At 43.0% G+C, this 17,861-nt stretch overlaps 1 protein-coding gene across 3 annotated transcripts in view; it reads right to left on the reverse strand.

Moving 5' to 3' along the window:
• The window catches only part of LOC117345567 (glucagon receptor-like), a 93,982-nt gene that overhangs the window by 36,164 nt on the left and 39,957 nt on the right, over positions 1-17,861 (reverse strand). For all 3 annotated transcript variants that reach the window (XM_033914398.1, XM_033914396.1, XM_033914399.1), the window contains exons 7-8: positions 5,245-5,351; positions 1,538-1,694 (exon numbers count right to left, since the gene is read on the reverse strand). In XM_033914398.1, the coding sequence (XP_033770289.1) occupies positions 1,538-1,694; positions 5,245-5,351 (264 nt within the window). The remainder of the gene's footprint in view (positions 1-1,537; positions 1,695-5,244; positions 5,352-17,861) is intronic.

The following is a 17,861-nucleotide window of genomic DNA, read 5'->3' on the forward strand; positions in this document are numbered from 1 at the left end:
TCATTTCTCTTCTACTATCTTGTTCTATTCCCTCTCTATATCTGTCTCTAATATAGTGATCTTTCATTTTTAGCTTTTCTTCTCTTTTGTTGTTGTTTTTTTATTCTGCCTTTTTGTGAATTCAAATTTCACCCACTTCCTCACCCTGCAGTCCTCCATCTCTTTCTTTATATTTTACAACTACCTATCAACTTTACATCTCCTCTCACCTCTTAGCTTTCCCAGGTCCCTTCTCGCTTATTCCCTGGCCTCCTAATCCCTTTTATCTTTCCTCTACTCCCCACTGATGCATTTTTACACTCTATATTTATTATCCTCCTCTGATTCATCTCCTTGATAATTTCCCAAGGATTCTCCCACAGTTCCCTCATGCCCAGTTTCTCCCCTCCCTCCCTCCATCTTTGTAGACCAGCATCTTCTTCCTTTATCTCTCTCCCCTCTCCCATTGTAGCCTGACATCTAACTATTTCTTCCCCCCCCCCAACATCTTTCTATACCATCTATCTCCCTCTCTCTTCTCTCCCTCCCTATCTCTGTGGTCTAAAATTTCTTCCTATCTTTCTTCCCTCCCTGCCCAGGTGGTCCAACATCTCTTTCTCTTTTCCCTCCCTATCTCCTTCCAATTGTCCAGTATCTCTCTCTCCTCTCTGCCTCCAGTCCAGCATCTCTTTCTCTCTCTCTTCCCTCCTTCACTCACATTATCCAGTATCTCTTCCACCCTCCCCTCCACCTTCAGGTCCCTCATGTTTCTCTCTCTTTCTTCCTTCCCTCTCACCCTAAGCTCTACCCCCAAGGTCCACCATTTCTCTCTTCCTCATTCCTCCTGTCCTGATTCATCATTTCTCTCTCTTTCTTCTCTCCCTACTACTACTATTAATTATTTATTTAGCGCTGCCCTTGTGGTCCAGCATCTCTTTCTTTCTCTTCACTTCCTCCCTCCTCTTTACCCTCAGACACATCAATTAATTATATTTATTCCCTCCCTCCCTCCATCCCCGGGTACATCAATTCTATTTCTTCCTTCTCTAACAACCCTTCTACCTCAAGGGTCCATCATTTCTCCCTCCCTCTCTCTCTCTCTCTCTACTCCCTCCCAGTACGCCTTACATCATGTTTCCTAGAAGGTCCTCGGCAGTGGCAGCACTTTACAGATGCTGTTTGCGGCTTGCTCAGAGCCCCTCCTTCCATGTCCCACCTCTCATAAAGAAGAATTTGCATCAGAGGGTTGGGGCACAGCAGAATAGAGGCTCTAAAGCTGCTTGCTACCACTGCTGGAAATCTCTTGGGAGATAAAATGTATGGTAGATCGAGGGAGTGGAAGGGAGATGCCAGATCACAAAGCAGAAGAGACAGAGAGAAATGCTGGGTGAGAGGAGACAGAAGATAGCATGCTGGATTAAGTAGGGGGAGACACTGGGACCCCAGCTTCCATGGGCCCTCAGGCATTGCCTGGTTGCCAGAGTGGTTAGTCTTCCCATGCCTGAAATACTTTTCAGAATGTTTCTCTGGCTGATATCAGTTTGATTGACATGCTAACCTCATTACTTAGCAGAGTTTCCCAGTCAGAGACTTGTATCATCTCCATGCCCCATCTCTTCATCATGAGAACATCCTTCACAATCACCGAGACAGCTCGCAGTCCAAAGGACGAGAAGAGATTGGCATGGATGTAGTTTCTGGTACATCGCAGCTTTCTGGGCACAAAGGATATAATAAGCCTTAAACAACAGAACAAATAAATACCTTTACAGGCCCCATTCCATTATAATATTTAGAAAAGATAAGTATGTTGTATGTATATGTTTTTCTGTTTTATACATCAAATCAGAGGGAATCAACAACAAGAAGTGAAGATGGTCATAAGATGGGATAATGGAAGCAAGTTTATTAGGGACCCAACCTGCGCCATGTTTCAGTGCAATGCCTGCGCTGGGGGGCATAAAGTGATATAATATGCCATATAAGGCTCCTTTTACATATAGGGCCTTAACACGCGGAATAGCGTGTACTAAATTGCCGCATGCGCTAGCCGCTATTGCCGCCTTTGGAGCAGATGGTAGATTTCTGGCTAGCGTGCGCTATAACGCATGCTAATCCAGTGCATGTGTTAAAACTGCTAGCATGGCTTTGTAAAAGGGGCCCCTAATGCCTTCCATGGTCTCTGGATCACAAACCCAAATCCTTTCTTATTGTCAGACATAAAACAAACTATATATACAAAGAGAGAGACAAACACAAAACAAATATTTCTTTATATTTGTTTTGCATCTGTGTCAGTCGGAGGAGATAGACTTAGAAATGATAGAGGAAATTAAACAAGAATGTAAGACAGGTAATGTAATAATCATGGGAGACTTCAATTTCCCGGGGATAGACTGGAACCTGGGAACCTCGAACTGCGGAAATGTGGCCAAATTCCTGAAAGCGCTAGGGGACTGCTTCCTGGAACAAATGGTGGGAGAGCCGACGAGAGGAAGCGCCACTTTGGACTTGGTCCTAAATGGCATTATGGGACCGACAAAAGAAGTAGAAGTTACAGTCCCGCTGGGGACGAGCGGTCACAACATGATCAACTTTAAACTTGACATCGGGAAAGGGAAACGTACCAAAACCTTAACCACGACCTTAAACTTTAAAAAGGGAAGATACGATAGCATGAGAGCCATGGTGAAACAACGGCTCAAGAAAAAGATGGACAAAGTTAAAACGGTAGACAAGGCATGGTCCCTACTGAAAAATACTATCATGGAAGCACAAAATTCTACATTCCGCGGATTTCCAAAGAAGGAAAACTTAAGGCAAAGGAGAACCAGCATGGCTTACTAGAGAGGTGAAGGAAGCCATAAAAGAAAAGAAGGACTCCTTTAAAAAATGGAAACACACGAAAACAACCGAAGCTTGGAACAAACACAAAGATGATCAGAAGAAATGTCACAAGGTGGTGAGGGATGCCAAAAAGGATTATGAGGAGAAAATAGTGCAAGAGGCCAAAAATTTCAAGCCCTTCTTTAAATATGTAAAAGGAAAAAAACCTTCAAAGGAGGCGGTGGGACCATTGGATGACCAGGGAAGAAAAGGGTACATCAAGGAAGACAAACAAATTGCAGACAGACTAAATTCCTTCTTTGCGTCTGTCTTTACAAAGGAGGACGCCGCAACAATACCAGAAACAGTGAAAGTGTTCAAAGGAGTAATAGAGGACAGCCTCACCACAGTAGAAGTGGACTTGGACCAGATATACTACCAGATCAACAATCTTAAAAGCGACAAATCCCCTGGACCTGATGGAATTCACCCGAGAGTCTTAAAAGAACTGAAGGTTGAAATCAGAGAGCTTTTGCAAAAACTTTCCAAACTGTCAATTAGAACTGGACAGATACCACCAGACGATTGGAAGATAGCGAACATCACGCCAGTTTTCAAAAAAGGATCAAGAGGAGAACCGGGCAACTACAGACCTGTGAGTCTTACGTCTGTCCCTGGAAAGATGGTTGAAGCACTGATTAAAGATAGCATAGTCCGGAACTTGGATACACACGACCTGATGAGAGCCAGTCAACATGGCTTCAGGAAAGGGAAATCATGTTTGATGAATTTACTTCAATTTTTAGAGACCGCGAACAAACAAATTGATAGTGGAGAACCGGTCGACATAATATATTTGGACTTCCAGAAAGTGTTCGACAAGGTTCCACATGAAAGACTTCTCAGGAAACTACAAAGCCAAGGAATAGAGGGAGATATACTAAGATGGATAGGCAAATGGCTGGAGAACAGAAAGCAGAGAGTGGGCATAAATAGGAAGTTCTCAGACTGGGAGAAAGTGACTAGCGGTGTGCCCCAGGGCTCGGTACTTGGGTCCATCTTATTTAATATTTTCATCAATGACCTAGAAGAAGGAACATCCAGTGAGATCATCAAGTTTGCAGATGACACAAAGCTATTCCGGGCAATCAGATCGCAGAAGGATAGCGAAGAACTCCAGAGTGACTCCAGAGAAATGGCAGATGAAGTTTAATGTGGAAAAGTGCAAAGTAATGCATTTAGGCAGAAAGAACAAAGAACACGAGTATAGAATGTCAGGTGCAACTCTGGGTAAGAGCAAACAAGAAAAGGACCTGAATGTACTGATTGGTAGGACCCTGAAACCGTTGGCACAATGCGCGGCAGCGGCAAAGTAAGCAAATAGAATGTTAGGCATGATAAAGAAAGGAATCACGAGTAGATCGGAGAAAATTATAATGCCGCTTTATAGGGCAATGGTCAGACCACACTTGGAATACTGTGTCCAACATTGGTCTACCAACCTAAAGAAGGATATAAAACTGCTGGAGAGGGTGCAGAGACAAGCAACAAAGCTGATAAAAGGTATGGAGAACTTGGAATACGAGGAACGACTTAAGAGACTGGGATTGTTCTCCCTTGAGAAAAGGAGACTGCGAGGGGATATGATCGAGACTTTCAAAATACTGAAAGGAATCGACATAATAGAGCAGGAAAAAAAATTATTTACAAAGTCCAATGTGACATGGACAAGAGGACATGGACTGAAGCTAAGGGGGGACAAGTCCAGGACAAATATCAGGAAGTTCTGCTTCACGCATCGAGTGGTGGACATCTGGAATGCTCTCCCAGAGGAGGTTATTGTGGAATCCACCGTTCTAGGATTTAAAAGCAAACTAGATGCACATCTCCTTATGAGAGACATAGAGGGATATGGGTGACTAAAATTACGCCAGGTGTACACCTGGCTGGGCCTCTGCGTGTGCGGATCGCTGAACTTGATGGACCGCAGGTCTGATCCAGAGATGGCAGTTCTTATGTTCTTATGTCTATGGTAGTCTTTAAGCTCCAACTTTTCCTAGCAAGAATGAGTACAAATGCTATAGGCAGGAGAATAGGAATGTTCACAACCACTCATGAGCTAGTCTTTCCAAGCAGGAGGAATTTTATGAAAAGTTTAGGAAGCATTGTCTGGTTTTACAGTCCTGCAGTCCCAGAATCTCCCAGCAGGAGGAGCTGTAGAGAACAGTGCAGGAACTCTAATTGTAGGGAAATTCACATCTCCTGTTTCTGCAGATCTTACTATTCAGAATACTGAAAATGCACAGCTCCTATAATCTCAGCTTTTCCCAGGAGGTAGAACACTATGCAATAATTTAAGAAATCTAGATTTCCAAATTATAATAATGGCAGAATGGGAGAGAATAGCTGGCATTTCCCTTAAACAGACTCATATACTACCTGAAGATGATGAGAATTAGCAAAGCTGAAATAAGCGCTAGAAGTGACAGGGAATATCCCACTGTATACAGGACTTGGAAGCTGATCATCAGCTTTCGAATTCCTTCCTGTAAAAATAATAATAATAATAATGATAATAAATAAATACATTATCAGAATAAGTCCAAGAAATCTATCCCCTGCAGTGTGCTCCACTCCTTGCCAATATCACCAATTTACACAATCACTACCAGCATTCTCACCACCTCTGTCACTGCCACCCTCACCATTACTATCTCCAGCATGTTGTTCAACATTTTCCTCATACCTACTACATCATCTCCCAAGCATCAATATTAGTAGGAAATATTTGTCTTTTGACAGATCACATTTCTCTTCATCGTCAAAAGAAAATGGCATTTTTCACATTTTATGTATTACCACTATATGAAAATCACTCTCCAGCCCTGATCTGCCACTATTGCTACCACCTTCTCTCTTTCTTTTGTGCCTTGACCTGCTGCAGCCACCTCCTCTTCTCTTTCCAACTATGACACCAGTTTGCCCAAACAATCGCCTCCTTCTTCTTCTTCTGATCATATCTATAATGGTAGCCAATAATTTCACATTGTTTCTGTATTTCATACATTAAACAATGTTACCTTGTTTAATGATTTTGCATAGTTGCAATAAAACTGAGTCCCATACTAAAAGGTTACCAGAAGTCTGGATTTACCCAGACATGTCCAAGCATCTGGACAGCTTTTCAAAACCCGGCACGTTGTCCGAGTTTTGAAAAGCTTCTTCTTTGGGACCGCGTCAGAAGGGTATCTGCGTATGCGTGGATTTCCTCCCAACCGACGAGAACAAGCCTATGGGGCAGGGCTGGGGTGTAATATAGGCATAACAGGGCGGAACTGGGTGGGCCTAGGGGCAGGGCTATGAGTCCGGATTTTATTTAACTAAAATCTGGTAACCCTACCCCATAGTGTAGGAGTGGGCAATATAGGGTGATCTAAGACAGCTTTAGACATGTTGGTCCCGATTCTATAAATGCCTCATAGGCACTCTTGAGCGTAATTGTCAATCATCCGCTAGGCACTGTTTATAGAATCGCACCTAGTGGCACCTAAACACTCATAGGCCCAGGTAGGCATTGAAACTATAGGCGCACTCCCATTTAGGCCAGGGTTTTCATGGCCTAAATGAGTGCACCTACGTTAGGCGCCTACCATTGCCTAAGTCAAACTATGCCCAAATTCTGCCCAAAATCTGCCCCTAACCACGCCTACTTTCTTGTAGGCACCTTGGTGTAGACACCTACCTCAAAATGGTCGGCACCTAGCAGATAATTAATTTTTTTACATTGTTTAAAAACATTTTTTAATGGCACTTTTCAGTTATCAGCACTGATTAATTAAGATAGACGTCTAGACTGGCTTGGCTCGCCAATCTAGGAGCCTAACTTCAGGCACCATTTATAGAATCTGGGCTGTTATCACCTAATGTACAATGTATAATAGTGCAAAGAAGCAAACATGATAGGAGATCAAATAGTGATATATGTCAAGCAAGAGTGTTCACGCCTGATGATCTCAGTGTAGTAAACAGTGCAACAAGGCAGTAGAGAAAGCTAAGCTAGACTGATGCTAGGGTGTGTAGGGAGAAGCATAACCAGTAGAAAAAAAGAGATATAGAACACCAGATTCATCTCTTTTTAGAGGATATGTCCGGGTGACAAAAGATGAACTTTCCAAACCCGGCAGTTTGTCTGGGTTTTGGAAAGCCCCACCACATCTGGAGGGACTCAGAGCATGCACGGATGACATCACACGCATCCACGTATGCTTGGAGGCCCTCCAGACCTGGTAGGAAAGGACTAGGCTATATGGGGGTGGATCTAAGGGGCACAAAGGGGCAGGGTTTGAGGCAGAACAGGGCAGGGCTGTAGGCAGAATAGGGTGGGAGAATGGGGTGGGGCCTTGCATCCAGAATTTTACGATTTCAAATATGGTAACCCTAATCTAATGTGATATAACATTAGCTGAGTTGAAGTCACCTGCTGGTCATTTTTATTGGATGGTGGTGTGGGAGAAATGTGGGAGGAGGAGAGGGTGAGGGGAATATGTGAGGTGATATCAAGTGTCTGTAGAATAAGGATTGACAAGTTTATAAGAGGAGGTAAGAAAGGGTTAATAGACAAAGCTTGTAAAAAAGAAAAAGGATTGGGGAGATTTTTGAGGTGATGGGGTAGAGCAGTCACAGGATTGTTAGATGTTTGTGGCAGGTTGGAGGGAGTTCTGTGAGGAAAGAGATAGAGTAGAGTAGTCTCTTCAGGAAAAAAATTATCCTTCCCTCCCTCCTATGTGTGCTTGTGGTATGATTTGTGTCAGTGTTGGAGGGGGGATTACAGGTTTTATGTGGAATTGGGTGGGTTTGATGGAGCTTTTGGGGTTGGGGGAGGTGGTCGCAGCTTTGGGCAGGGCAGAAAATGGGGTTTGGCCCAGTTGGAACTGGGAGATGAGCAGTTCATAAATAAATAAATGTAACACTCGTAGGAGAAACTGCTGCCAGGGGAAACATGGCCTGATGTCAACATGGGTCATGTTTGGGGGGAGAGAAATCATGGCCTGGTGTCACCGTGGGTCATGTTTTGAAGGATGTTATAAGTTTAAAGGTTTAACGGGAGCTAGTTTCGACACCGAACAGCTCCCTGGGGGGGGGGGAGGGGTGAAATATGCATTGGGGTTTGTTGGTTTTGAACATGGATTGTATTGTAAGTGGAGATAATATTAAGATAGATAATAAAGCTGCGGCCAATTATTTATTCCAATAAAATTGAGTTGTGAGATTATTGATTGATGGTGTTTAGCTTTCAGCTGCAGGTGACAGAGTGTGAATGCTAATGTTATAATATTGTACAGGTTGGTGAGACTGCATCTGAGTATTGTGCCCAGTTCTGGATGCTATGTCTCCATAAGGAGACAGACAGGGTATTATTATTATTTTAAAAAAAATAAAATAAAATCTTTTATATACCACTCAAGGGCTAATTAAAACTATTTAAGCGGTGTACCATAAAACCAACTCACCTCATCTCACACTGTTGCTTCTACTACTATTTATCATTTTTATAGTGTTGAAAGGCATACGCAGCACTGTATATTTAACATGCAATAGATGGTTCCTGCTCAGAAGAGCTTACAATCTAATTTGGACAGATAGACAGGACATATAGGGGTTGAGGAGTTTCTTGCAAAGAGAATGATAGGGTGGACATAGTGAGTGGACAGTGAGTGGGAGATAATAGTTGAAAGCAGCCTTGAAAAAGTGGGCCTTTAGCTTGGATTTGAATACTGTAAGAGAAAGAGCCTGATGTAATGATTCAGAAAGTCTGTTCCATGCATACAGCGTAGCATAATAGAAGAGACGGAGTCTGGAGTTGGCAGTGGAGAAGGGTAGGGATAGGAGGGACTTGCCCAATGAACAGAGTTCACGATGGTGGGGGGGAGCATAGAAAACAATGGGCCACATAGAAAACAATGGGCAGCTGAAGGCAAAGCCAGCACGGCTTCTGCAAGGGAAGGTCATGCCTCACGAACTTGCTGTACTTCTTTGAGGGAATAAACAGACAGATGGATAAAGGGGAATCCATTGACATCATTTACCTTGACTTCCAAAAAGCCTTCGACAAGGTACCCCACGAACGGCTGCTTAAGAAGCTGTGGAACCACGGGGTGCAAGGGGATATCCACCGATGGATCAAACACTGGCTGGCAGGCAGGAAACAAAGGGTTGGAGTAAAGGGCCATTACTCAGAATGGCAATGGGTCACGAGTGGAGTCCCACAGGGGTCGGTGCTGGGACCGCTCCTGTTCAATATATTTATTAACGACTTGAAGACAGGGACGAACTGTGAGGTCATTAAATTTGCGGACGACACCAAACTCTACAGCAGGGTTAGAACCAAGGAAGACTGTGAAAACCTGCAAAGGGACTTAACGAGATTGGAAGACTGGGCAAGAAAATGGCAAATGAGTTTTAACACTGAGAAATGCAAAGTCATGCATGTAGGGAAAAAGAACCCGATGTTCAACTATAAAATGGGGGGAATCGTTGCTGGAGGTGAGCAAACTTGAAAGAGACCTGGGGGTGATGGTGGACACAACATTGAAAGCATCAGCACAGTGTGCGACAGCCTCAAAGAAAGCGAACAGAATGTTGGGTATCATCAAAAAGGGTATCACGACAAGGACGAAGGAAGTCATTTTGCCGCTATATCGGGCGATGGTGCGCCCACATCTGGAGTACTGTGTCCAGTACTGGTTGCCGTACCTCAAAAAAGACATGGCGGTACTTGAGGGAGTCCAGAGAAGAGCAACAAAGTTGATAAAGGGTATGGAAAACTTCTCATATGCTGACAGATTGGAAATGCTGGGGCTATTCTCCCTGGAAAAGTGGAGACTTAGGGGAGACATGATAGAAACCTTCAAAATCATGAAGGGTATAGAGAAGGTAGACAGGGACAAATTTTTCAGGCTGTGGGGAGCTACAAGCACAAGGGGGCACTCGGAGAAATTGAAAAAGGATAGGTTTAGAACAAATGCTAGGAGGTTCTTTTTCACTCAGAGGGTGGTGGACACATGGAACGCGCTCCCGGAGGCTGTAATAGGCCAGAGCACGCTACAGGGGTTCAAGGAGGGTCTAGATAGGTTCCTAAAAGATAAGGGGATTGAGGTGTACAGATAGAAGTAGAGGTAGGTTATAGGATTAGACAGAAACCACTTCACAGGTCACGGACCTGATGGGCCACCGCGGGAGTGGGCCGCTAGGCGCGATGGACCTCTGGTCTGACCCAGTGGAGGCAACTTCTTATGTTCTTATGTTCTTATATTGAGAGGCTACAGAGTGAGTGCACTTGTAGGTCAGTAAGAGAAGATTTGAACTGTATTCAGAAATGGATGGGAAGCTAATGAAGTGACTTGAGGAGAGGTGTAATGTGAGTATGGCAGCTCTCGCAGAATATAAGTCATGCAGCAGAATTATGCATGGAATGAAGGGGAAGACCTTCTAAACCAGGGGTCTCAAAGTCCCTCCTTGAGGGCTGCAATCCAGTTGGGTTTTCAGGATTTCCCCAATGAATATGCATGAGATCTATGTGCATGCACTGCTTTCAATGCATATTCATTGGAGAAATCCTGAAAACCCGACTGGATTGCGGCCCTCAAGGAGGGACTTTGAGATCCCTGTTCTAAACCTTTCAATCCTAAAATAGCAAAAATGAAAAACTATTACAAACTCTCTATTAAAAACATCATCCCACCTCATCATCCTCAAGAGCATAAAAATACCTTTTGAAACCTCCATTAACCCCTCTCTCCTCTCCATATGTGGAGAATAACCTGTTTTACATGGGAAATAGCCATTTTTAAGGCTTTCCTGAATGTCCAATATTGTCGAATATTACGTACCTCCAGAGGTACTTTGTCATCACAGGCCCTGTCCCCGATAAAGCCCTTTCTTGCAACTGAGAACCCTAGTAGAGATAGTACAGAGAAAGTAGCAAAATTATACAGGACCTGCCCTCAAAACTCTTTGAGTTTATATTATGTATACTCTTAAACAGAGCAAACATCCCTGGATGATGAAAGACATTCAGGCCCAGATTCTATACACCAGGGGTCCCCAAAGTCCCTCCTTTAGGGCCGAATCCAGTCGGGTTTTCAGGATTTCCCCAATGAATATGCATTGAAAGCAGTGCATGCACATAGATGTCATGCATATTCATTGGAGAAATCCTGAAAACCCGACTGGATTCGACCCTCAAGGAGGGACTTTGGGGACCCCTGCTATAAACAGTACTGATCTCAGTGCCTAACTTAATCTTCTTCATTGGCTAAATTGACACCATTAACTGAAAGTGGCAATAAAAACCAATTTTATAACCATTAAAAATTAATTAGTTAGTAGGTGCCTACCACTTCGAGGTAGGTGTGTACTCCAAGGCACCTACCAGCAAGTAGACAGGGGTGGATTCAGGGTAGGTTTTGGGCATGGCTTGAGTTAGGTGCAGGTAGGTGCCTAACTTAGGCATACTCATTTAGGCCAAGAAAGCCCTGGCCTAAATGAGAGTGCACCTAAGGTTTCAATGCTTACTGGCACCTATGCCTGCTTAAGTGCCGCTAGGTGTGATTCTATAAATAGCACCTATTAGGTATGTATTTTTGTGATCCACCTTGTACAAAGGCAGAATATAAATAATAAATTATAGTCAATGATTGACAATTGCGTTCAACAGAGCCTAGAAGTTAGGTGCCATTTATAGAATCGGGTCCTCAAAGTCATAAAAATATTCAAGAGGCAAACCTTTTCTCCATGAAAAACAGTTCTAGAGCAAAATGTCAGGGTAGGAAGCTCCAACAAGATAATCTTTGGAGCAACTCCAGAAAATGCTTCAGTACAGAAAGAGTGGCATGGAGATGCAGACAAAATAATAGCAGAGTCAAGGAAGGCTGGGATAAGTGCAGATATACAGTAGGTATTTTGTTGCTTTGTAAAGCCTATTGAGAATATTCTATTGGGATTTGTCTAGGACGCTTGTAAATATGACAGATGTGAAATAAATGAAATAGTTGCAAAAAGGTAAAAGAAAAACCAGAGGCCAATTGAGGTCTATGGCATTTTATCTAAAAGTAAATTGTGCAGAGCAGATGGGCCTAATGTTTCTTATTTACTATCATATTCTATATCCTCAACATCACAATTACCATCTTCATCATCAACATCCTTGCTCCTGTAAGCAACATCGCCATCACCCACAAACCCATGCTTTTCTATTCCCATATCAACAAGTTGATCATCCCATCACTTTCTCTATCACAATTTGCCAACTCATCCATAATAAAAAAAAGGCTAAACGTGCATGCGTTGTCGAAAATCCATGAGTCCTGGTGATGTGAGTTGTGCTTCTGTGCCAGTGCTCACGGCGCCTGCCCTAGCGCGTGTGCCAGCGACTCCTCCCTCCCACTGCCGGTCCTCTTCAAAGTGGCCTGCTGAGGTTCACCAGCCACTATGGCGAACCTTGCAGGCCACTCTAGCAAATCCAGGGAGGTGAAGTCGGGACGGAGGCTGCAATCGACAGCGGCTGCTGCTACTCCTCCAGCCGCCTAGCTCCTCTCCGCTGACCCCGGCTGGCAGCCCCCTCTGCTCCAGTGGCCCACGCAGGAGAAGGAGCGGATGAAGCAGGGAGACTGTGCAAAGGGAAACAAGGGGGTTGATGGGACGGGAAGGGGAAAAGGAGGGGGAGGAAGCCGAGGAATCTCTAGCACCCGTTAATGTAACGGGCTTAAAGACTAGTTACCAAATATTTAAGATAATTTATCTTTCAACAAAATCAGACAATTTACAAAGTTACTATTAGGAGAGTGAAGAATAGTCCTTACTAGTATTTAAGATTATATCTGCTAGGAAGTATGTGAACTTGGAGAATATTTTCTAATAATTTTACCTTTTAGTGTTATCAGAGGGGGAGACAATCTAATGTGATGGAGTCATTTTCTTTTTGAGCATAAACTCCTGTAAGAGGTATTATTTATTATCTTTCTCTGGAGACTTTCGACCCTTCTTGCAGGGTGGCCAGGGTTCAATGTCTAAGCATTTCCTAGACTGGGAAAGTAAGACCTTAGGTAAAGGTGATCTGTGGACAAAGGAGCAGATATTCTTTCAACATACCGTCTTTCTTTTTGAGTTCAAATCTCTTTATCAACATAGAGCCTTTCTTAATAAAGCTGGGCCTCAAAGATGGAGCACCCAGGCTATGGATATTGAGGTCCTGGAATAAAGATTGCTCCTGGACTGGAAGGAGAGTCTATTTTGGGGATAAACCTCAGTGGCTAGGGGAGCTTATTAAGAAGAGAAATGTAGTCTGGATTCTGTTCACACAAATTTCTTACTGGCTCACTCAGTGAGTCTACTTAGGAGAGAGGAGAGTACTTATTTTTAGAGGGTTGTCTTCACGGATCTCTAGAGGTCTGAGGAGCCTCAAAGAAAATGATAAGAATGTTATAATGCTCCTGTATTGCTCCATGGTGTGACCTTATCTGGAGTATTGCATTCAATTCTGGTCTCCTTATCTCAAGAAAGATATAGTGGCGCTAGGAAAGTTTCAAAAAAAGAGCGGCCAAGATGATAAAGGGGATGGAACTCCTCTCATATGAGGAAAGACTAAAATGGTTAGGGCTCTTCAGTTTGGAAAAGAGACAGCTGAGGGGAGATATGATTGAAGTCTACAAAATCTTGAGTGGAGTAGAATGGGTACAAGTGAATCAATTTTTCACTCCATCAAAAATTACAAAGACTAGGGTACACTCGATGAAGTTACAGGGAAATACGTTCAAAACCAATAGAAGGAAATTTTTTTGACTCAGAGAATAGTTAAGCTCTGGAACGCATTGCTAGAGGTTGTGGTAGCGTAGCTGGTTTTAAGAAAGGTTTGAACAAGTTCCTGGAGGAAAAGTCCATAGTCTGTTATTGAGAAGACATGGGGGAAGCCACTGCTTGCCCTGGATTGGTAGCATGGAATATTGCTACTCCTTGGGTTTTGGCCAGGTACTAGTAACCTGGATTGGCCACCATGAGAACTGGCTACTGGGCTTGATGGATCATTGGTCTGACCCAGTAAGGCTATTTTTATGTTTTTATGACAGAATCAAGGAGAGAAAAGAGGAGTCAGGAGAATTTCAAGGATTCTACCCAAGAGGAAGATAAATTTTACTTTGGAGAAGATTCAATAGAGTGGTTCCTGTTTGCTTCTAATTCACTTATTCACTATTGTCAGCTTTACAAAACTGTTCTTATAATTTTTGTACTGGACTGGACTTTTAATTTTGTCTGTCACTTTAATAAACAATTTTTTTTGACCAGTTCCTGCTTGGACCCTGAAATTCTTTGAGTGAGTGCTGAGAATGTTTTCAGTGAGGAATGCACCACTTAAATGTCTTGGCCACTGGGACGTCTAGGCCGCCAGAACATCTAACTTTATACCTAATTTTCGATCAGAAAAACATCCAGGTTGAAAAATCCTAATCCTGACCATTTGGATGTGGGTGGGGCTAGCATAGTAATGGACTGGCCACATAGACATCCCAACAGAGCAATGGGACACCTTAGAGGGCACTGCCATGAACTTCACATAAAGGGTGCCAGTTGTATATTTTACCATAACCCCCTTATAAAATAGGGTAAGCCCCCCAAAACCTACTATACTCTCCTATGTACCACCACAATAGCACTTATGGCTGCAAGTGGCACTTATATGGCAGTATAGTAGGGTTTGGGTGGGCTCACACGTTCTACTATAAATGAAGTTGTAAGAGAGACTTAAGGGCCTGGGTCCTCCTCTCTATGGTTCACTAGCCCACCCACCAAGCTACTTAAGACACCTGTGTGTAGCTCTTCTAGGCTTCCTCATACCAGATCCTGCTTTTTAAGAGCCAGGTATATACCTTTTTGTTCTCATTTTTGTGTGGTGGAAGGGGGGTCAGTGAGCACTGGGTAGTGTGGGGGTGTCTTACCTTGATGTATGCAATGGTCATCTGGTCAGTTTGGGCACCTTTTTGGCACTTAGACCCATCTAAAAGAGGTCTAGATCCAAACATATAAGTTCCATCCAGGATGTCTTGCAAAATGTTGATTATCAATGCAAGATGTCCATGTCTAACCCATCCTTGAGACCGCCCAAAGCCCACCCATAACATGCCTCCATCACGCCCATCTCATGCTCTGGATGTACAGAGGCTGGAACACCTCACTAGACATACATAAAGATGGTTTTGATTATAGGCACTTGGACGTCCTGGCAATTAGGACGTCCAAGTGCTGATTTAGGATGCTTTTTGAACATCTATGTTTTTTGATTATGAGCCTGAGAGTCTTGGATCTATTATTTCTTCTCCTACACTATTGCCACCACATGACCCCAGAGAGAAAGGAGATCAGAATTCCTTTATTCGCAATAAACTATGGATTATTATGAAAAAGGTAGTGCTGTCACTGTTATGGCACCCCCAGACCAGTCGCTGATTTTTGTTGCCAAAATCTGACACCACTCTTGGAGAATGGCTTAGCAATTTTTGAGAATCTACCGGAGTGCTCATTTCATTATCGAAGAGCCCATTTACATGGCAGTGTCAGTGACTGCTAGAAAATTCGCTAAAGACCGATAAGCCGTTTTGACAATCCGCCGCTAAAATGTATGAAGGCTAACCCATCTGGAAACCAGTTTAGTGATCCTGTTAAAGTTTTGAGAATCTGGGCCACAGAGTTTACAAATTAAAGGATTTTACAAGGAAGCTGTCATTGCCTCCTTTCTACCATGTTGACTAAAAGGAGCATGGGCTCCTGAGTCAATAGAGTCATGAGTAATGAACAAGACCTTGGACAATGAAAGCAAGAGGTCCTCTTTTTAAATGAAGAAAAGTGAGTGATAAACTAGAAGTCTATGATCAGTGGTGAAGTCCACTGACAAAAGGGATGTGCAGCAAGTGTTTGACCTGTCTGAGGAGTGCTGGTGGCAGACCAGGAGCAGTGTATTTTAAAGAAAATTACCAAAGCAGAGCTCCCCTAGGTTCAGAAATGAAAGTTGGTTAGAGGTGTGTCTGTGGAGTTCTAGAGAAGCTGCCCTGCAGAAATATTGGTGAGCTAGAGTTCTGATGAAGGAGTTCATAGAACTACAGGAAGAAAAGAAGAGCCCAACCAAGGAAAGAAGAGCTATTACATGCCCATCCCTATCATCTTCATCATCACTTTTCTCACCATCACCACACTAACTAGCATCATAATCATCATCATCCTCCTGATCCATATTCACACCAGAGTCATCATAATAAGAACATAAGAATAGCCTTACTGTGTCAGACCAATGGTCCATCAAGCCCAGTAGCCCATTCTCATGGTGGCCAATCTAGGTCACTAGTACCTGGCCAAAACCTAAGGAGTAGCAACATTCCATCATCTCAAAGAATAGCAAGATTCCGGAACACCAATGAGAGCAACATTCCAGAGCTGAAATTATGACATCACAATGCCTCACTCCATAGTGCTCTAGAGCCAACCACATCAGTGATGCCACAATAACCCAACTGTCCCACACTTGGCACACATAAGAGCATAAGAACAGCCATACTGGGTCAGACCAATGGTCCATCAAGCCCAGTAGCCCATTCTCATGGTGGCCAATCCAGGTCACTAGTATCTGGCCAAAACCCAAGGAGTAGAAACATTCCATGCTACCGATCCAGGGCAAGCAGTGGCTTCCCCCATGTCATCAACTTCCACACCATTGCCTTCATTACCTGTATCATTACCAGTCATGACACACACAAAAAAGAGATTCTACCTCCTTAGGGTAGAACAAAGAGAAGCAAAAGAGCCGACCTTGGTGCTCAATCTTTTTATTCATTCAAGACCCGACACGTACGTGTTTCAGCCGTATGGCCTGCCTCGGGGGTCTTAACCTCAATGAGAACCACTTTGTTTTCAAGTCTCCTCTTATAGTGAAACAATCTAAATGTAAATAAATGAATGGTGGTTTGAAAGGTAGATTCAATGTAGCATTTCCTGACAATTTATCTAAAAGATCTGGAAGCAGCTTAGCTTAAGAGCTATGGAAGTTGGCTGTGTGAAATTATTTCATTGGCCCAATAAAAACTCAGTAAAAACAGGTGTCTACATCACATATAGTACATTTGCTGGTAACCTCAGCAGACACATCAACTGGTGGAAGGCCATAGAGAAAACCGGCTTTCTTGCAGGTAAATTAATATTATGATTATTATTTATTTAAGATGCATTTGTTTTGTATGTATTGGGGAATATGCATTAAACTTCACTGAAAATATGCAATACAAAATGTGCATGAATAAATTACACTCAAAAAGTTAAGAGAGGACTAGGTTTATATTCTTAAGTTGCATATAATCACAGGCTACACATTCATTATAGTACTCATCTATGTATATACATTATATTTTCTTTTGCACTCATGTAAAGAAAGTCTGCATCAAGATAAATATTGATTGAAATTCTGAATTATCAATTTTTCTGGATCAGTGTGAACTCATTGTGAATAGCAAGTATGGCCAGACTCTGGGTCCAGGTGCCTTTCTCTGGAGTTTCTGGAGATGGTTTTATAGTGAGGCTCTTTTGCTTGCAAGGGGAAAACTGATGGTGATTTTTGAGATTTTATACTTGCAGAGTGGGTGAGGGTGGAAATTGAGAGAGTCTTTCCTTCTTTTCAGGTGTAGAGTCAAAGGGCGAGAGAGAGAAAGTGACAGGCTTGAAAAACCGGGATGAATCTTTATAATTGAATTGTTATCCTGTAGGAGCTTAGGTCACATGCTAGGTAGGAATCTAATCACAATGCAGGAAAAATTGAGACTAGCTCATTTTGGTTCTCGAGATGGAAAAAAAGTTAGTTTGAAGCAGCTCAGCTGGTCATATTTCTTTACAGGCCAGAGGCTCAGATAACATACCCAGGAATGTTCATTACATTGCAGATTAGTAAAGCTCTCAGTTATTATCACAGATAAGATTCTGACCAGTACTTGAAGGCTATAGTCTAAGAACCTCAGAGTAGATGT

Source organism: Geotrypetes seraphini, chromosome 11, assembly GCF_902459505.1.
Source record: "Geotrypetes seraphini chromosome 11, aGeoSer1.1, whole genome shotgun sequence".
NCBI classification, from domain to species: domain Eukaryota; kingdom Metazoa; phylum Chordata; class Amphibia; order Gymnophiona; family Dermophiidae; genus Geotrypetes; species Geotrypetes seraphini.